Consider the following 22,430-nt stretch of genomic DNA (forward strand, 5'->3'; position numbering starts at 1 on the left):
CACAAATAGTCCATGGTGTAGCTTTGCTCTTACTTCCAAACAAACAAAGAATTCTGTAAACATTCTGCGGGCTTAAATATTTGCTAAAATTACGTTATTTAGATATTTTAAAGTAGTATCTATACCAAAAAGATAATTTTGATATCAACTGTCAACTTAACTTACAATGACGATACGGATTTCTTTCCACTGTTTCGTGTATTTCAGTTTTTTTACATTATGAAACAACTCATTTCGTCCTTCTTTAAAAAATTAATTTAAACAACTATTTTTGTATCTATTTTCTTCTCGTAATTATAGAAACGTACTCAAGTTTCTAAAACACCTTATTTACTGTAAATGTTTAATAAAATCACTGTTCTCACAAGACAGTGCTTCCTTCTTGGTCTAAAGAGTATTACTCAAATGTACTTATTGGAAACGTTTCAGTTTCTTACGTATTTCTTTCTCTCTTTTTTTGTTTATTTAATTTCTAGGTGATCTACTTCATTATTAAATAACTGATTAACCTACACCACTGCTTTAATTTATTTTCTAGTCACAATTACGGAAACATATGGCCAGGTGGTTAAGGCGCTCGACTGGTCATCTGAGGGTCGCGGGTTCGAATCCCCGTCGCACCAAACATGTTCGCCCTTTCAGGCGTGGGGCATTCTAAAGCGGTGGTCAATCCCACTATTTGTTGGTAAAAGAGTAGGCCAAGAGTTAGCGATGGGTGGTGATGACTAGCTGCCTTCCATTTAGTCTTACACTACTAAATTATGAACTGCTAGCTCAGATATCTCTCTTGGAGTTTTGCACGAAATTAAAAATCAAACGAAAACTTATTCAAAGTTTGCGAATCATTCTAATGGAAGCAAGGTATCGTTCGTTTGAAGTTTTTACTTGAAATAATATAAATATTCTAAATTAGCAACCATATCTGCATTAAATTAGGTAATAAAACTAAACATTTCTCCCTTGGTTTGCCATCCACATGCTTGAGGGATTCGCTCACGGTTGTGACACAGCACATATTTGACACTCGAGAGTCTTAGTTTTTAGATGTATGGAATAAACGAAACACTGACAAACTTTGTAAAGATGATTTTTTTTTTTTTTAATCTGGAAGTGAAGTAAACATTGCGACCTAGTCTGATCTTTCATAAGGTTTTATTCGCTTGTAAAGACGTGATTCTGTTTAAAACATAAAACATACAAATCGCCTTCAAATATTTTAACGTTACAGCTAATAAAATAAAGTTAGCTTGAAAAAGTCCTGAGTGCATCAAAGTAGTTATCAATGTTCACAGAATGTTAATAAATTTTTTTTAACTCAGCTTTTGAAGTAAAATTTTATTACGTGTTTGAATAATTGGACGATCTGGTTTAGAAAAAAATTGCATAGATAAGTTTTGTTTTTTTGGAATTTCGCACAAAGCTACTCGAGGGCTATCTGTGCTAGCCGTCCCTAATTTAGCAGTGTAAGACTAGAGGGAAGGCAGCTAGTCATCACCACCCACCGCCAACTCTTGGGCTACTCTTTTACCAACGAAAAGTGGGATTGACCGTCAAATTATAACGCCCCCACGGCTGGGAGGGCGAGCATGTTTAGCGCGACGCGGGCGCGAACCCGCGACCCACGGATTATGAGTCGCGCACCTTACGCGCTTGGCCATGCCGGGCCCTACGAGAGTAAGACTGGGGAGAAATAACAACTAAAACACTTAGTATGGCCTAATTCACAAAAGTATATTAAGTGTCTTTGCAACATAATACAAAAGAGATGAGTACATATTTATATCTCCAAGTGGCAGCATTTACAAATGTGTAATTCTGTATCTAATTTAACCACAACTTTAAACTTTCCTTTAGTAGAAGCCTCCACAAAAACTTACTTTAAAAAAGTTTCATTAGTTCAGACTTGAAAGATGTCCAAAAGTTAAATTTCTAACTTGCAAAATCCTTAGAGCAATTGAAACACTTTAATTATTAAAACTAATGAAAATAATAAAGCTAGATATTTGTAAGTGAGAAGTTCGAGTTATTTTTGTTTTAGAATTTCGCGCAAAGCTACTCGAGGGCTATCTGCGCTAGCCGTCCCTAATATAACAGTGTAAGACTAAAGGGAAGGCAGCTAGTCATCACCATCCACCGCCAACTCTTGGGCTATTCTTTTACCAACGAAGAGTGGGATTGACCGTCACATTATAACGCCCCCACGGCTGAATAGGCGAGCATGTTTGGTGCGACGGGGATGCGAACCCACGACCCTCAGATTACGAGTCGCACGCCTTAACCCACCTGGCCATGCCGGGCCAATTCGAGTTATCTTTAAAGTGATATCAGTTATTTGTAAAACAAAGTAATAAGTGAATTTCACGTTCGTGAAAATTTTAATTGGGTAACCTTTTTTTTTTATGGTATCCATCCCAATTCTTCAAGGAATATTTTAGTTTACCAGGTTTCTGACAGAAAACTGCGTTTTATCGCAGGTAGAAAAATAAGAAAGCTGAGAATTTGTGTGACGGAACCTATTCTTTATCATGATTACTGGACCAGAACTGTATTGATATTCATAGTAAAAACTATGACATGACGCAATACTTTATGAGATCGAAATTTAGTTTCTTTTAGATTTCTATCATAATGTTTACATTCATTGAGAAAGCCAACAGAGGCATACGTCCTTTGTCGAAGCTAATTTTCCATTGAAACCAGTGTAACTTTCATGATTCTACTCGACTTTGTGATTCTATAGGTGGGATGTGTTTGAGAGGTGACCTTGGATGAAGTTGAAAACTAAGTGTAGGAAATCTATTCATGGAAGGTGTATCAAACTAAGCCACTCAGAAAGCACACTTGAATGAAAACGAGGCTACGTTCAGTTATATATAACGACTCGAAGCGTATTTGAAACACTACAAATAACAATCAAGATGATGATAAACTACATTCTTTTAGCTTTCGTCTTCTCACTTCACAGCGGAGTTTACACCTTTCCGCATATAATACAAGAGGTTATGTTATGTTCGAGGAAGGAATGTGTGGTAAGAGATGATGTAAGAGTTTAACCGATTAACGAAACTGTTTTTACAGATCACAATTATCCGGATAAAAAAGTAGATGTAAGTAGACAAAATGACAATTTTACGATTAACGACACTTTGTTTAAAACTCAAAATAATTCAGTAAGAAAGTACGTGTAGAATAACTGAAATGGCGGTTTTATGAATAACTAATCTATTTAAAGACTAAATTTTCTTAAATATAATTATTCTGAACTGTCGTTGGTTCTCTTTAGAGCTTTTTTTTGTAAGTCAATTTCATGCGGGGATTTTTCTTTTACACTTTTCTTCCCAAGTCGCCCTCGGTGGACTCAGCAGATAGCCCGATGTCGCTTTGCTGTAAGAAAACACATACACAACCCAAGTCGTTCATTTGCTTTTAAGATAAGATATTAATCAACAATAAAACTGGCAGTCTAGCTTTTGTTGTTGTTATTGTTGACTGTTTTCGTGCTGTTTTATATCAATTGCTAAATTAAGAACAATGAACTCAAACTCGATACAAACTGTTTTATTCACCCTTGTGGTCCAGCGATAAGTTTGAAAATTTATAATGCTAAAAACCAAGCAACTGTATCAGTGATGATTTCAGAACAGCTACCACATTGTGTAGCTTTTCCCTTAACAAATTTATTATTCATTCTCTGGTGTTCTTTGCTTATTTTATATAAGGCTTAGAGACTGTATTGGAACGAAAGTACTGTGCATTTTGTGTAAGTTATCCGTTATATTTTGTTTTGTTTTTTTTAATTTCAGGCCCTGGTGTTGCAGACAATATAAACCTCAACAGACATCAATGTATTATGAATAGCACATCTGAAATGGTTTGTTTAGTTTTATCGTTGCAGAAGTTATTTTTAAATTTAATTTATTTCTATTCCCATTTATTTATCCGGTGTTTTTCTGTACATCACAACTAATTTATCATTTAAGAGAGGATTACATAAGTCATATGAACTTTCAAATGTTGAACATACGTGTTATTTTCCTCAAATATCATAAATGCTTTATTAAACAAAAAGGGGATTCAGATATTAAATATTAGGTGTGTTTTTTCCACACATGTTCACATACACTCTTCCAGTAAAACAGTATCATACAATACTCTATTGTTTGCCTACACAATGTCTTTTCAGTTAAAGAGCGTCTTGTGACACATAATTCAAAACATTCACATGAAAGAAATGTTCTAATTACCAACAACTTTTAGAATATTCGTTATTCTCTTCTTTAGGTAAAAAACATAAAGAATATGTGTCGGGAGGAAATCTTCCCCCAGATGGATGACCTGCAATTTCTGAACAGCGTCTGTACGGATTGTCAGAAGGAGTAAAAGGCAAGCAAGTTATACTGTCTTTTTGACAATTTACTGTGTAATGCGTTATTTTGTAAATATATGTTGTTATGCTGGGAAGGTTTTCTAAATGTTAATGCTCTCAAGTTAAACTTGATTAAAAACAGTAAGCCTAGAAATAAAAAAATTCTTGCTAACTGTTAGGACCGTATGAACAAGAAGGCTTTAAAACGCTCATCATAGTACTTATAAGTCTCATAATTTTAGAAGCTGATCTGTTGTGTTTTTTAAACCGCTAGGTAAGTGTGTGTGTTTCCTTATAGCAAAGCCATATCGGACTATCTTCGGAGCCCACCAAGGGGAATCGAACCCCTGATTTTAGGGTTGTAAATCTGGAGACATACCGCTGTACTAGCGTGGGGCAACCGGGTAGGTGATTGCACAAACTTATTTTCATGTTGAACTGGTTTTGTAATTCGAATAGCCTATACTTTGGAACTTTGTTCGTGCTGGAACTATTTTGGAACTTTTCGATGACTTGTTAAGTCAAACTGTTAAGTGGATTTGTTTGACTTTGTGCGCATACAAATGCCTTATTTAGCTTTTCTTTCAACTTAAAAATAAACCTGACTCTTTAAAAATACAATAAACTATGTCCTCAAAGTTAATACTCCTTTTTTATTTTGCTACATAAAGAAACAAAACTATCACTGTCAATCACTGTCATTATTTAAATTATTTTTTGGAGGAATGAACTATCAAATAAGGGTTGAGGTTTATACAACAAATTAACAAAGACGACCTGGAATGACGTTTTCCTAACCAATAATAAGCTGGTATGAATTCTTAAATTACCAACTTGTTTTGTACTGTTTACAAAACTCAGTTTAAAAAACTAATGGGATTTAAAGGCAAATTTCAAAATATAGTAAAATATATTTATATTTCAACGCTTGATGAGGTTTATACTACTTTAAGAGTAATATATAATATGCTCATATAAATATTTTAGTTTTCACATAAACTCTACTGGATGATGACATTCTGTTTAAGCTTATGTCTCTAATCATCCTTCCCAGAATGGTTTCGAAACTGATAGTACAAAACATGTACAACTTGTTTAAAGAGTGAGAGAGCAAAAAAAAATGTTTACTTAAGCCTAAATTTCACACATTAATCAGTACTTCGACAAGAGTTGGAAGGTAGAAACTATTGTCATAAAATTGTTGTTCAATTACAAAGATAATTTAGAAAAAAACAAAGAAATATGTTATCTTAATGTTAATTATATGTAACTTCCAAAACAATATGAAATATTACTATAAAATGTATATTTTGGTATTTGTATGCATTATTCTCATATTTTTTATTTCCTTATTTTTTACAGTTTAAGAAGTGCATGATCCTTAACATGGTAAGAACAATATTTTATTTTAGCTTAGAAATTTATACTTGTTGAAGTTTTTGTACCTAATGTTTATTTTTATAGTAAACTGTCTTGTACTTTATGCAACGAAAATTCACTTATAGTTCAAATTTATAAACATAAAAGAAATGTGAAAAATGAAATTCGTAATTTTCGGAGAATAACGTTATTTACTATCTATAGTTTCAGCATTGTTGTTTCTTGTAGTTAAGCACATAGCTACGTACTGGGCTATGAGTGCTCTGTCCACCACAAGTATCGAAACTCCATTTTTACCCTCGTACGCAAGCAGACTTTCCTCTGAGTCCGTGGGCTGATCGTGCGTCGATGGTTAGCGTGCTGTACTATGAATTTAAGGGTCAGTGTCGTAAAAAGGAGCTTTGCACTTTGGGAAATTCTATGGTTTATAAGAGTGATGGTCATATCCTGCTATTAGGTTAGAGCTGCCAAATAACTTGTGCTTCTTACTATTGACTAGCTGCCTTTCTTTCAGGCTATCAGTTGTAAATAACGGACTGCTAGCACAGATAACCTTTATGTAGCTTTGCGCGAAATTTCCATCAAACCATGGTTAGTTTCGCATTACACTAAAGTCTAATATTCCACACTTACTTTGCCACAGAACACATCAAACTTTATAATTTCTATCACATTATCCACTACTCTTAATTACACTATTTTTCTTTCTCTGTTACACGATTCTCTTACTTTGAGGTTTCAAAACAAAGCTAAATTTTATCAAACTTCGTGTTGATTAAAAACTTCACATAATTTTTCCAAAAACATGTTTCACTAAAAGGAAAAATCTTATTAGTAAGTCTCTTAGTCCTAGCTTATCATTAGTAAGTTACGTAATCCTAGCTTAATATTAGTAAGTTACGTCATTCCTAACTCATTATTAATAAGTCTTGTTAGTCCTAGCTCATTATTAGTAAGTCACGTTAGTCCTAGCTTATTATTAGTAAGTCACGTTAATCTTTACTCTTTCTACAATAAGTCTGTGTCGTGTTGATTTTGTTATTCTATATAGAGGCTCTTTCAAATTTTGTTTTTCCATAAGATACACGTTAAATATTTATTTGGTGATGCTTGTGTTACGTTGTAATATCTTCCATGTCTACAGCTTTGGCATAACACTATGGATAGCAATTATAATGATGATGATGATGACATGATGTTAGGATCGAGAATGAAGAGAGGCGTCAGAGAGACAATATGGATCAATATGGATCCAAACATGGATCATGACGGTTAGTTGATGGTTAATTTAATGTATGAAAAGAAGTCTAATCTATAGTTTTAAAACGTATTCTCACACTGGAATCTTACTTTAAAATTAGAAGAAACATCAGTGTTTGGAGTTATTGTTTCTAGCTTTGCAACCACTACTTGCCTGTATTTCATAAAACTAATTTTCTGTACAATAACATTTGGCAGCTTCAAAACATTAGTTATATAAGACCGAATAAATTGGCAATATATATAAATATATATTTATACATCAACTAGTGTAACTGTTCATATCAAAATATCACTTGTTATCTAAAGAAAGCTTGATCTCGGCTACTTATTCAATACTTAGTTTTATTTTACTTACGGAAGTTGAAAACTGTAAAACAAAACACAATATAATATAAAATATATATTATTAATACTGGAAATAATTAATAGTTTTACAATCTGTATCTTTAAAAATATTTGACTTTTGTATTTACAAAATTGTTAGAAAATAGAATTATTAAAACTAGAAAATCTAATTCAGGTAAGTTTCATTATTACCTAAACATGAATCATTTAGATGTTTAAGCTAATTTATTCAATGAACATTTTTGTTGTTTCTTTTTTAGAAATATTACGTCAAGCATCCTGCTATTAATTTTAAGACTAATCGTTAGGTGGGTGTTCCACTTTCATGTGATAAGTCACGAGAATTTGTAACTGCTCAAAAATAAAGTTGAGACTTTAAACCTCGATTGGTACTTTTAGGTCTATACGTCGTAATAATAATAATATTTATGTGGAAACCTATATGGGTAATCAAAAGTAAACTATAAATAATTTAATTAAGACTTCAAGAAGATAAAAAACAAAAACAAATGATAAAAATATCTATGTTAAGTGTGTTTGTGTGTTTTTCGTATAGCAAAGCCACAAAGGGCTATCTATTTTAAGGTTATTTTGAGAAATACATTGAAATATACATTTTTAAACTTTTGGTTCATGTAATTTCTTAAGCTGCCACAAAATGTAATAACGTAAACATGACAGTGAGCATTGTAGATAAGTAACAGTTTACTTAAACAATTTTACTACATAGAAATTCCTCATTTTTACCCACTTTGTTTTTGTTGTTTTTTATATATAAGGAAATTTAAATTAAATTTTTATTCATAATGTCTGAAAATTAAATACTTAGGGTAATAGTGTCGTGAATGAAACAATATGTAGTTCTTTCGCCTTCGAAGAAAACGTACCCACACTTTAGTGGCACGGAAGTATCCTTGCGGATTCACACTGCTAGAAACCATCTTTCGATATACGTGATGGGTAGAGCAGAGATATCACATTATGTAGCTTTGTGCTTAATTACAAATAATCAATAAATTTGGGCATATAAATCGTTCACTCGATATATTTCGTTAATTACCGGTTTACAATTAGAATTTTTAATAATTTCGTTGAGTTCCACATGGTTCAGATATTCCGGCAAGTTGAACGAGAATATGTTTCTGTGTTTGTATTAGGGTATTTGAAAATAATCGCAGATTTAAAATTTTAACTGTATAGCAATGTTATTAATTAAAATTGGAACATAGTGAATCTATACACACTTGCCAACAAGAAACACGGTTATTTATGCCATGACGATAAAACACTGAAATCCTAGAACTAAAACATTCTTCACAGCCATTTTCTGATGATGTTCTGTTCTTGAATCTTTCCCTGTAAAAAGTTGTCCAAATGCTTCAAAAAAGTGGGAACCGGTGGACGACACATCAGTGAAATAAGGAGGATAGGCAATGTTTCGCAGCCCATTTTCTGGAGCAGTTGCAGCGTCATTTGAGCAACGTGTGGCCGAGCATTATCATGAAGCAAGGTTGGTCCTCTTCGATTGACTAATGCTGGCATTTTTTTCATGCAACTTTCGATGCATTTCTTCCAATTCTTGACAGTAAACTACTGCAGTGATATTCTGGCCATGGTTAAGCAAGGTGTAATAATACCGGCTACGGACCACCATACAGTGACCATAATCTTCTGTTGGTGCAACTTTGACTTTGGGATGTGTTTTGGAGCCTCGTCATTGTTGAGTTATTGTGTAAATCGCTTTCTGTTATCGTAAAAGATCCAATGTACCAAATAGCTGATTAAAAATTATGGAAATGCCAGCACCCAATCCTTGTGCCATTTCTCGAACAGTTCTGCACGGGTTTCTTTCCAATAGGGGGGGGGGGGCAGGATTTCTATTATTCAAGCTATAAAAAACCTTAGACAGCTGAAAGTTCAATGTGGTGTTCGTCATGTTATTTTGTTTCTCTTCCTTTTATCTGATTATTAAATAATTGAGGTAGTCGATCATGATATTTTTATATAATATAGAAAATAAGCGTAGAACATGTTTAAAATATTTCAACCAAAACATAGAGAAGTTCTAATTATTCTTCTTATGGTAGGTTAAGGTACTCAACTTGTAATTTGAGGGTCACGGGTTCAAATCACCGTTACACTAAACATGCTCACCCTTTCAGTCGTGGAGAAGTATAATGTGACGGTCAATCCGACTATTCGTTGGTAAAATAGTAGTTCGAGAGGTGGCGATGGGTGGTGATGACTAGCTGTCTTCCCTCTAGTCTGCTAAATTAGGGACGATTAGCGCAAATAGCCCTCGAGTAGCTTTGCGCGAAATTAAAAAAAACAAACAAATCAAAACGTAATTTACTTTAAATGTCATTTTTCGGTGAAAAAATATTTTGCTATGGAAATAGTACTTTTGATCACTTTGATTTTCAGCAACAAGTTAATAAAAAACATCATAATACAGTTGACGTATTTAGATTAAATCAACTCAAAATCCTTCGAATTTTAGGTATCACATTTTACCAAACGACTAAAAATGATCATGACGATTGCTTGGTATTCAGAGTTAACAAAACACAAGAAAACAAAACACTTCAAGAATATATATATATATTTCTATACAAATTTATGTGACATTCACATTTGGAAATATATTTAGTAGGCTTTGGCTTCGACTCTTAGTAAGGTAGTATGCATATTATTCATACACGTTTGCAACTTAATTTTAAGAAATATATTTATGAAATATCCTGAAATCTAACTTAAGAAATATTTCTAAACATAATGGCTATGAAAAATAACTCTAATGGTGTATTTCATGGTTCTAAATATACAACGGTATGTTTATTGTACTAGGCATAAAAAGGCTAAAGTATGCTCAATTACATTATGTTATGGTTTAGGTTACGCCTGAAGACTAGAAGTAAATAGCCTAAATTTATTACAATAAAGGTTACGTTAAAGTGAATATATATATATATATATATACTCTTCAAAACAAGAAACGCAAAAGGGATATTTTTTTTATTTTAAAGAGAAATATATGTAATAACGTTACAAGCTCAGAGTATATGATGTTACACGTGTTAAGGCACTGATTGTCAGACCAAAATGACAATAAAAGTTGTGCACTTTGAAAACGGAGGAAAACATCGGATTTTTCGCCAAAACGCATGCGTGTCCAATAAAGTTGTTTGAGAGATCTGCATGTTCTGCAAGTGCAACATGTGCAAAATTCCTATAAAAGTGACGGGTTCTCGGTTTCCGTAGCTCAGTGTTAAGCCACCGACACACAATACAGTTACGCCAAGACTGACTGAAGCACAACGCAACAACGCCATTGGTCGCTTGGAATCAGGCGAATCTCGATCAGATGTTGCCAGAGCTGTGAATGTCCACCCAAGCACCATCACAAGGCTATGGAATCGTCACCAACAACATGGATCAACTCGTGACCGTCCACGATCTGGCAGACCTCGTGTGCAGGATGTTGACAGATTTGGTGGTAGCAGCGTCATGATGTGGGCTGCCATCGCCTACAATGCCAGAACAGACCTTTTGCACATTCGAGGGAATCTTACGACTCAACGATACGTCGACGAGATTCTTCGGCCCCATGTGCAACCTATCATGGTGAACGTCAACGACGTTTTTCAAAATGACAACGCCCGTCCTCACACAGCCCGACTCACCACTGTATTCTTGAGACACCACAACATCAACGTTCTTCCCTGGCCCTCCAGATCACCAGATTTAAACCCCATCGAACATCTTTAGGACGAGTTGGACCGACGTCTGCGACGGCGACAACCTCAACCGCAGACGCTACCTCAGCTTGCAGCAGCTTTGCAGGCTGAATGGACAGCCATTTCACAGGATGTGATTCGTCATCTCATCGCTTCCATGGGCAGGAGATGCCAAGCAGTTACTGATGCTCACAGGGGGCATACTCATTATTGACGTTGAGTGACGTTAAACTTCAACTAGTGAGCGTGGACTTCGCCTTTGCAGACTTTGGGTGTTCAGCAGTGAATGTGCAAAGTTTCACACATGTCATTTAGAACTACCCGGAATAAACTTGTTAACAATTTGTCTCATATTTTGCCTTTTGCGTTTCTTTTTTGAAGAGTATATATATATATATACTTAGTATTAAAAGAAAGTTTCAGCGAATTAACGAAAAAAGGTTCCCAGATCATTAGGCTACATTGTAACCAATGCTAGCAGTAGCAATATAACATTAGCTTTTTTTAATTAGTTAGAATTATGATTTTATGCAAATTATGATAAGAGAAGGAATATGCATAGTTTTACGATTAAATATATATATAAGTATAAACTAGGTCTACTTTGAGTTTTGACTGTTAATAATGTGACGATTTACCGCCAAATCCTATCCTACCAGGGGCATAGATCCTGGGGGATGGGGTATACACCCCCTTCATTTTAAGTGGGAGGTATGGTGCATACAATCATCCCCCCCCCCTACAGTTTGGTCTGTTGATTTCTTTTATTGCATCACAGGCCTACAAATTGTGTGTTTGTTCTTGTGATTCCCATGTTCTTACCATGGGAATTACATAATTAGTCCTAGATGTAGGCTTTTTCAGTAGCCGAAATGTACATCTTTAATATAGGCGTGCTTCTAAGCTTTTCGATCTAAGCGATCGTTCGTATCAGTCAGTACACCGAAGTATATATGCAAGTATCGTGGCAACAAGATTACTCTGTGACTGCATGTTTACAGCTTTCAGGTTCACGTAATCAGAGATTACCATTTTGCAAATTGAACAGTCCACATAAGTGGTTCCAAAAATCATCCCCCCATAGGGTTAAAAAATCTACGCCCCTGAAACCTAGCATCCAAACGCTGTTGTGAGAAATGGCAATCAAAAATGAAATTGTATCCATGCTCGCCCTATATTTAAAAACAACAGAACGAATACGAGCTAATTTAATACATATATTGACATTAAGAGGGAATTACTATATATCATATTATCTCAAACGCTTTACGTTAGGTTGGTTTGTGTTACATTAAATGCCTCGAATGATCAAACATTAGATAATTTCGATTAAAAGGGGCCATCTGTGTATTGAAGAACAAAAGTTCCAACTAATTATGCATGTTTTTGTTGTTAAGCGTTAAGCTGTACAATAAACTATCTGAACCAAAATGCACGAATTAGAAATTTTCACTGAGTTTTCTTAGTTGCATGACAGTAAGAAAAGGTAGTTACTCTATACATACATTCATCCACAAAGATACTAAAGAAAAAATCATTTATTAGAATGTTCAACATATATTTTTTAATAAGATCAAACTACATACACATCGACATCGGATCCCTTAGTGACTATTAACAACTGATTGTTTGATGTTATATTTTATCCGCTACCACGCCCAGTTCAGGTAAAACATTGAGTAATACTTTGAATATCTAAAAACTATTAAACATAATATCCACGTGTTACATATTTTGTTACTTGAAGTCACAAATTTTAATCCTTTTTTATAATTATTTAACTGTTTATATAAAGCTTTTAACCGAAGTCGCATTTTTTTCAATCCTGTCATCATGATTTAACTGCTTATATAATGCTTGTAATTGAAGTTACGTATTTTACACCCTTGTTATCATGATTTAACTGGTTGCATAATACTAATACTTAAATATTTTACAACCTTATTATCACGAGTTAACTTTTTAAATAGGATTAAACTGTATATATATAGTGTCTAACAAGTCTGGAACCATGAACATTTCAATCAAATTTACAGAATGTGTTCCACATGCTGTCTTTATAATTCGAAACAAGTTTGTAGACGGTATTTCAATTCTCTATTGAATGTTGTCATTGTCAGCAGTCCGACACTCGTCATGAATTTTTTGTTTCAGGTGTTGTGTGTCCCTGATCTCCTATTTTTACGCTGTCCACACCCCCTAAAATAAATTCATAGAAATCAAATCTGAAGATTTGGGAACCCATTTCTGAGGGCCACGTTTGTCAATATCCGAGGAAGATGCCATTCAACCAAGCTTGGAAACTTAGAAAAGTTGCAACAACCCAACTTTTAGTTCACTTTGTATAATACTGTAAAACAGTACTTTGGCTACTCAGGAAGAAAACAACGAAAATTAAGTTTTGGTGTATGGTGTTAGGATAAAAATATTGATCACATTGTCAAAACTATGACTTAACCCCACACATAGCTAATTCAAGTTATTATACCATTATTGAATTGCATTAGTAATATTTAACTGTTTACAGTCTTTTTTCTTACTTTTGTACCACAGAATCAAACAATTTCAGTGAATGGGTCTTATTAAGACGTACTAACACATCTTTCATATAAATTCAAACAAAATAAACTTTTTTTCATCATACAAAGTTGGTTTATATGCTCTGAAAATGTATTTTTTATTGTTTTTCTACAGAAATGTTCAAATTACTTGTACCTTGAGGAACAATTTTTGATAGTTTGTGTCACCATATATATTAAGTAAACTGTAGGAAATACAATGATACTTAGTTTTATCCTAGACTCTCGCCTCCCGTTAGTACAGCTGCATGTGTACGGATTTACAATTTGTTATAAGAAAGGGCTCAGCAGATAGCCCAATGTAGCTTTGTTGTAAGAAAGGGCTTAGCAGATAGCCCAATGTGGCTTTGTTATAAGAAAACGCACACACAGAGACTCTTTAGTCACTTTATTAATTCTGAATCGAAACAATAAGAAAGTAGTTTTACTTAAATGAAGACTATAATGAATTATTTATATTTTAAATAATATTAAATAATTCAATATCTGACAGGTAGAAACTTCATTTACTGTTTTGGTAAGTTCACCTCACAAGAGACAAGACTACATTGATAAATACAACAATTAATCAGAAAACAAAGACAATTGAAAACAACTGATGAATAAACAATCATAAAGTTTCTAAATTTAAAAGTAAGAAAACTATGTATTCTTGCATTTGTACAAAATGTTAAAAGTCGTGCCAGTGAAGTAATGAGGTTACTTGTACAGTAAATGTGCTAGTGATATTTAAACTTGCACCATTCCTCTGGTAATTCAATATTGTCATGTAAAAACAAAAATTGTATCTTGTTAATTATTCTGGTTTGAAAAGAATAAGATATTTTACTCTATTATTTTTCAGTTTCCTCTAGTGTTAACCATATAGGCTATCTTGTAAAGATATAAAAAATGTCTACCGACATTGAGACATGTCTTTCGTCGTTTGAAACGGCTGTTACCGATTCTACTAGACAAATAAGAATGAAACTTCAACAGGAAATACAGAAACAAGAAATATTAAGAAAAGAATACGAAAACTAAACCACGAAACAGCGGAACTACAACAGTCCATCTCTCAACTATATGAAGATACGACAAACGCAAAACTTTTATCAATCAAGAGAAACTTGCGAAGCATTTCGAAGATCAAACGAATTTCTTCGGGAACCACGTTAACAGTTTAAAAGATAAACTTGAAAGACAAAAATCGAAATACGTTGAAGAGACTGCAAACATGAAAACAAATGTGGATCATTATCGGCTGAAATGGAATGAGTATTATGTGAGATATGAAAGACACCCACTGGCACAAAAATTAGCTGAGAAAAAAAGGAATTAGCGAAAGTGGAAGAGCAACTTAAAATCTACCAATCTGAGCTGAGACAAAGTCAGGCCGATCTTTTTCGTATGAAATGCGAACGAGCTAAAAGAAACAGTGAAAACGTTTTCCAACATCTTGAAAATTTTGTTTTAACGTTAGCTTCAATTAAAGTAGAAACAAACAAGTGTTTGGCTGACATTGCATTAACTAAACAGGAAGTTGGAAATATTACTAAGGTCATTAATTCACATAAACACACTCGAGAAAATTATAAGGTTCTAAGACCATCTTCCCGAATGAAAATCGTTACAAATAACGAACCCTTTCATATGGAAATAGTTAAAGACAATTTAATTGGCCAAATGGAATTCGCTAAAGACTGCGAATTAAAGGCCATAAATGAAGAGAAAGAGATAGGGCAATCTTCATCGACAACGGGAAATGTATTGATACAACAGCAACAAAACAGTGTCAGTCGTTGTCATACACTCCACGTGTAAACAAACCAAAGCTTACTAAAGATAACATTTTTCAGCTATTTATTCCACAGTTACCTCTATTACAGGAGTCCAAGACGAAAACCTATTCCATAAAAAGCCTTCCACAAGAACAGGAGTTCAAGGAAGTTTCTGATGGGAGGTTCTCAAGCTCCAAGGTGGATGAAGATGAAGTCAGATTAAGTGAATCGTGTGAAAATAAAGATAACATTTCTAAAATAATCAACACCTACCTCACACCATTTTTAAATTCTAACAATTTTGAAACACCTAAATGTACAAAGAATACAGCTGATATGATACATGAAACTCAAGATAATGAAGAACAAGTTAGTAAAGCAAAAGGAGACATGACATCGAGTCCTCACTCTTCTTTAAATTTTATGAAACGCCAGGAAATCTTGAATCAGTTGAAAAAGTCACCAGGTTTTGTATACAAGAGTAGAAACATGGTTCAACAGGATGAAAAATGTAAAACACAAAACATTCAAAAAGTTCCATCTTCATTTTTTAACAGTTTAGCTGGAATTAACCAGTTTCAAACAGAAGTTCGTCAGTTGGATTTCAAACCATCTGATAGGTTTGAATAAAGTTACCAACGTTCCTCCGATAAATTAGGAAGTGTTTCAACAGCACAAGAAGAAACTTTCAGGATCGCACTTCGTCACTGATTGTCAATCATTAAACCAAACTACTGCAAAAGAAACCCTTTTTGTTACAAATAAAGCCACCTTTCCACAAAAACGAAGCAGCGCTGTAACAGAGTCACCAATATCTTCTCAACAAAACAGACCTGGAATGATGCTGAGTCGCCTAATGAGCCAGATAAATTCAGAGCTGCGATGTTTCGACACCAGAACTATGAAGACACACCTTCGACTTCCTTTTTCCCATCTTCACCAAACCCATCTTTGTTTTTTTTATTTCGGAAGTTCAGAAACAACCAAGAAGTTTGATATTTTTGGTTCCTCAAACCAGTCATCCTTGGTGCTGGATTTGTTTGGAAGTGGAAACGCTTCACTTGTCTCTTCACAAGCACACAAAGATAATGGTGAATTTTCGTTTTCCTTTACCAGCAAAAACGACAAATCGAGTTCTAAGCTATTTAACTTTCCATTCTAAAGCCTTATCGTAGTGTTCAAATTTTCTAATTACTACAACATACTGAAATGGCTTTCGTATGTGATTTTATGTCCTACAGTTTAAAAACGTGTTATATATACATATATATATATACATAATTCAAGTATTACATCGAAGTACATATGTTTTAGGGCTTGTTTTATTTATACAATTAAATGTTTTATTCGTTTGTAAATTTTATATTTATAACTGTTAAATTAAATTTGGTTCTTTTTCAAAAGTTTATTGCAGAGTTTAGCTTGCTAGTTAACTTTTTATTAGAACCTAAGAAAACTTAATTTTTTTATGTTTGGCCCACCCGCTAGTGCAGCGGTATGTTTCCGGATTTACAACACTAAAATCAAGGGTTCGATTCCCCTCGGTGGGCTGAGCAGATAGTCCGATGTGGCTTTGCTATAAGAAAAACACACAAACACAGTTTATGTTATGTATTTACGTAAACTTTGTCACGAAGGTGAAAGTAAATTTATTAAATACGTTCTATGTATACTGGCTGATAATAAACAGATATCTTTAGTGTTTAGAACGATTCGCGCCTAAAAGTTTTTCTTTCAGTAATTTTAAACAAACACGAATTCCTAAAGTTGTTTGTCTTAAAAAAAAAAAGATTAACGTTATCAGGAAAGACAGCCCGAAACGTTGTGAAAATTAAAAACAGCTGTTTCTCATGTACTGTTTTTTGTGGCGTAAAGCTTCTACTTTTATTTCAGTTTCATCGTACCACGTGGTCTCTTTGTGAGCTTTGAACTATGTACATTCATTTAAGGGGTGCACGACCATTTGAATTTTCAGTTATTGTGAACATCTGAAACTGGAAAAAGATCGACATACATTGGGCGTCAGTAATAAAAGGATTGTTATATGAAAGGTTGAAATATTATACCATTATCACAACAAGGGTAGATTTGTTCACGTGATGTGTAAACCGTTTTCAACGTAACGATAGGCTGGTGTGCTGCAAATTATGCGTTTATAAGCATAAAAAAGTTTAATCACGCAATTACTCTAACAGTTAATGAGGCCTTCTCTTTGCGTTGTTAAACTTGTGTCAACATTAACTCAAGTTTCTTGAGCGTGTAACGTTCATTGCACCATTTCATTGTGGAAAACTAGTTTGAGATTTAGGAATGGTTTGATGTCCAAGTACTTGACATGAGCATTTCATTTCGACTTGTCGTTTGTACGAATGGTAGAAATTAAATTTTTATATTAAAGTTATTTTCAACAGTAAGTTTGGTTATCTATACAATTTACATCATCTTTACTTGTGAAGATCGAACTGTCGTTACGAGGTAAATTTTAACGATCATTTTCACCTACTGTTAAAAATCCTTAAATTCACGAATAACGTAAGCTATAAACAGCAGTACTTTTTATAAAGATATACCATTTTGAAACCAACTCAAATTAAAATGATACAGAGAAGATTATTTAAAAGAATTACAGATATTTAAACAAAATCTGATTCAAAAACAACATGTAAGTAAGAGAAATATGACATCCTGTGTGTATTTTATTTCATACATCAGTGGTTCTTAATCTTTTTTCACCATTTTACCCACTGAGACTCTCCAGGGTATTACCGTGACCCCTATAATAATTTTTTAATGATGAATTTTGCATGAAGGTAGAATAAAACAAAAACTATATAAAGATCCTAATTTATTGAAAATGTTACAAATAAATGACCTTGAGAAATGTTACAAGTGCAAAACAAATGCAAAATCCATGGAATTACTGAACATCATACAAAACCTAATTATTCACTCAGTGTGAGGATTGATATTGTTTCGCAGCTATAAGTACATCAAAGCGAGGAGCAGTGCTCGACAGACAACATCTCATGTCGGCGTCAATCACAAGCCGACAATTGCATGCCGTTGTTTTCAGAGCCATCATTGCTGAGAATCCAGCTTCGTAGCGATAGATCGAGAGGGACTGGATCAGCATAGTCAGTACACGCATCGAAAGAAGAGGATAGTCGTGCTTCAGTTTTGCCCAAAATATAGGAAGCTCTTGTTCAGAAAAATCGACTTTCATCTGAGTATCCTCACGAATTTGAAGAAATTCTACCTTGGCAGCAACATCAGTATCACTGATGGTACTCTCCTTCACTGAAAATGGTCTGAAGATCCACACCTCAGTACAGCAGTCATCAAATCCTGGGAAGTAACCTTCGGTGGCGTTATTCACCGCCAGAAGATGAGCTGAGATCTCTTCACGGAAACTGCATTCAGCTTCTGGCATAGAAGCCAGGATAGTTGTCATCTGAGGGAAGGACGTTGTGTCACCGTCCTGAATTCGTTTCTGATAAAGTTGAATCTTAAACTTGAACGCTGCCACTTTGTCACGAACCGTGTGCAGCATTGCAAGATTTCCTTGGAGTGAAATGTTCAAGGAATTCACCTCAAAGAAGAAATCAGCCAGGTAGACAACCTTTGTTACGAAATGGTCATCTTGCATCTTTTCATGAAGAAGATTCTCTTTCGAGATACGACCTTGTTCCAACAGCATTGTTATTTCCTCTCGAAGTTGTAGCACCGATTCAGAACCTTGCCACGTACCTCCGTGTGAAACAGAAGAACAGAGAAGTCAGCGCCCATTTCTTCACAAAGCACTTTAAAAACTCTTGAAGTTATTGCACTCCCTCGGATATAGTCCACAACCTTCACAACGTCTGTGAGCACTTCTTGAAGTCCAAGTGGGAGAGTCTTCATCGCCAAAGCATAACGAAGAATCATGTAATGAGTGAACATGACATGCGGAGCGACATTCTTCACGAAGGCTTTGAAGCCGGATTTGCAACCAATCATAGAAGAAGCCCCATCTGTACACAGACCAACAAGTTCTTCCCACCTCAGCTCATGTTTAAGAAGAAAGGTTTCTAGAATTTTGAAAATGTCTTCTCCACGAGTTGTTGTGGTCACTGGCTCAGAGAACAAGTACCCCTCCTTCATAACTTCTCTGTCACGATAATGAACATAAACAATCAGTTGGGAACACGAGGCAACATCTATCGACACATCCAGTTGCAATGAATACACAGGACTACTTTTCACAGCAGTCACAACTTGCAGCAGAATATCCTCACTCATGTCCGAGATCCGACTTTTGACTGTATCAATCGATAGAGAAATTGCCCTCAACTGAAGTGCCTGCTGTTCTCCAAGAATTGCCTTCGTTACTTCCAGAATGCAAGACTTAAGTCAGATCTTCACCAATGGAATGAGGCTTCTTGGTCTGCGCCATTTCTGGAGCAATTCTGTATGAAGCCTCCAACGCTGCTTTGTTCTGACTAGCGAAGTGACCAGTGGAGGCCATGCGAATGGTCTTTAGAGAAGTTTCTTTTCGCTTGAAATATTCCAATCTTTTGTCCACCAGTTGGCTGTGAAGAGACTCAAAATGCACCTTCAGTTTGCTTGGTTTCATACTTCCATGATTCAAAACATTTCCGCAAACGACGCATTGCGGCTTGACCACAGAGTTTTGAAATATACTTGTGAAACCTATCTTGAGAAAGGCTTCATTGTATGTACGCTTCTTTGCAGACATATTGCGAACAGAAATCAGAAGTGTATCTGCAAAGAAAATAAAATTTCGTTTCAGATAAAAAATATAAAACAATGAGAAAAAGGTCGTGACGTCAAAAATATACAAGTGGCATTTAATAAAATATTGAAGTGAAAGTTGACTTCACAGAAGTAAAAGTTTGTGCTTCGGAGTCGGAGTCATGGAGTCAAGACAATTTTATAGGAGTTGGAGTCGATATTTCACTAATCAGTCAAAGACTTTTGAAATATATATATATATATTTACGAAATATTTTTTTATTTTTATAAATTAAATAAAAAGTCAGTCAATATATATACATTATATATATAATATGGTAAAATTTTATCTGTCTTTGTAATTTAATACAAGTCTTGTGGACAAATTAATTCTCTTTTTAATTGCTGAGGTTTATCAGGCAAATTTTTGGTGGTCAAGTGAATTAATGCAGAAATATCCTGAGATTCAATTATCTCAAGACCTAATTATCTTGAGGACGAATTCCCTTGAGACCGAATGGTTCAGAAGCCAAATTATCTTTCCAAACATTTTACGCTTTAAGTATATATATGTATATAATGAGAAAACATACCAAATACGATGGAAATTTTGATATTTAAATTTTAAGTTCGATGTATTAATATTATATAGTTAACAAATACAGGCAATTCAAAATGTTCTAATATATGAAAATTTGTACTCAAAATTAGACAGGTGGTTGCGCAACAAGCATCTCGACGCGATTCAACTGCCGTACTTCAGCGTGTTTTTCACTTGCCACAAAAACTACAAACTGCTCTGTGATTTCCCAATAATTCCCAAACCTTCTGTGACACCCCAAGAAACTTCAAACGACCCCCAGGTTAAGAACGACTGTTATACATAAGTAGATATATATATCTCACATATTCTACGAGATCAGTAACGAAAGTTGATCAATTCCGAAACAAGCACATCTCGGCGTAAAGCTGTAAACTGGACGTCTAAACGGTCCATACGTTTATTTCTTGGACAGTGGCATACCTTATGTATATAAATAATACACTATTCCGTTGCTCATACACACATATCCATAAATTTCCTATACTGATATTGTGTTGGTGAAGAAGTATAAAACCTTTCTTCACACCACTCGTACAATAACATGATATGAAGCCTTCTCTGAAGGGTTCGTTTGTTTTTTTAAATCAAAATTTACTTATCATATATGGGAAAGTCCCCTGTTAGTGGTATCATTCCAAAATAAATAGTGACTCAAGAGATTTATTTAGCATATCATATATTTATTATTTATATTACTTACAATACGGCCTTTTCGACAACAGGTAAGATGTAAATTTCATTGTCCTGTTCCTCAGAAGAAAATAAGTACGACATTTATCGATAGTATAATGTTTCAGTGCTGAAATAAAGCTTCTATCTGGAGTTTGTACGATCGACAGGACTGATATTTTAATATATTTAAATGCTCTTATCAACTATTTGCACTTCTCATGTTGTTAGTCCCTACGCATAAAACAAAGAGTGCATCATTGCCAGTCCTCTCGTGTTCTGGCAGTTATGTCTTACTCCTGTGACCCAGGGTGGCATAAGTTAACTCTTTTTCTCCTTATTTATTCCACAGATTATTCTATGCACTTGCCGCGTCAAGGAATCACCTATAACATATTTAAGTTCATAATTCAAATACTTCCTATTCCTTTTCTTCCCTCAAAATAGTTCCTCTTTTACATAAGCCAGGGAGTTGAATGTGTTGGTCAATACGGACTTTACAATTAATTTCACCACTCTTAACCCTAATACTACCCTTTCTAACTTCCGGCCTGGCATGGCCAAGCGTGTTAAGGCGTGCGACTCGTAATGTGCGGGTTGCAGGTTCGCATCCCGGTCATCACCACCCAACGCTAACTCTTAGGCTACTCTTTTACTAACAAATATTAGGATTGATCGTCACATTATAACGCCCCCACGGCTGAAAGGGAGAGCATGTTTGGTGCGACGGGTATTGGTAACTGAAAAGGTTTGTAAAAATATTTTGTAGTGACAGATATCAAATAAAACATTTTTTCTAAGTTACATTCTGTATAATTTTTTTTAATGTGTATTTTAGTTTGGGTCTCATTCATTATTGTAGTTTATATAAACTAGGTCATGAAGAGATTTAACATTACTATATGATCAATATTTTGGTTTGGTCTTCAGTTATGAAGTTAACCTGTCCGATATCGCTAATGGTAATCAGTATTTTGGTTCAGTCTCTATTATGAA

The 22,430-nt window shown here is 34.4% G+C and overlaps 3 protein-coding genes across 3 annotated transcripts; all 3 read right to left on the reverse strand.

Moving 5' to 3' along the window:
* Positions 1 to 18,380: 18,380 nt before the first annotated feature.
* LOC143251718 (protein FAM200C-like) lies at positions 18,381 to 19,127 on the reverse strand. Its single transcript, XM_076502961.1, has one exon. The coding sequence runs from the start codon at positions 19,125 to 19,127 to the stop codon at positions 18,381 to 18,383; it is 747 nt and encodes a 248-aa protein (XP_076359076.1).
* Positions 19,128 to 19,129: 2 nt separating this feature from the next.
* On the reverse strand, positions 19,130 to 19,708 carry LOC143251719 (protein FAM200C-like). Its single transcript, XM_076502962.1, has one exon. The coding sequence runs from the start codon at positions 19,706 to 19,708 to the stop codon at positions 19,130 to 19,132; it is 579 nt and encodes a 192-aa protein (XP_076359077.1).
* A 106-nt stretch (positions 19,709 to 19,814) lies between these two features.
* LOC143251720 (protein FAM200B-like) lies at positions 19,815 to 20,165 on the reverse strand. The gene has a single exon (XM_076502963.1). It carries the CDS (start codon positions 20,163 to 20,165, stop codon positions 19,815 to 19,817), a length of 351 nt encoding a protein of 116 aa, XP_076359078.1.
* Between the last annotated feature and the right edge of the window lie 2,265 nt (positions 20,166 to 22,430).

This window comes from Tachypleus tridentatus, chromosome 6 (genome assembly GCF_004210375.1).
Source record: "Tachypleus tridentatus isolate NWPU-2018 chromosome 6, ASM421037v1, whole genome shotgun sequence".
Classification (NCBI taxonomy): domain Eukaryota; kingdom Metazoa; phylum Arthropoda; class Merostomata; order Xiphosura; family Limulidae; genus Tachypleus; species Tachypleus tridentatus.

Excerpts from the sequence above, each read along its gene's own strand:
- LOC143251718 (XM_076502961.1), bottom strand. The coding sequence starts at position 19,127 with ATGCTGTTGGAACAAGGTCGTATCTCGAAAGAGAATCTTCTTCATGAA.
- LOC143251719 (XM_076502962.1), bottom strand. The coding sequence starts at position 19,708 with ATGAGTGAGGATATTCTGCTGCAAGTTGTGACTGCTGTGAAAAGTAGT.
- LOC143251720 (XM_076502963.1), bottom strand. The coding sequence starts at position 20,165 with ATGTCTGCAAAGAAGCGTACATACAATGAAGCCTTTCTCAAGATAGGT.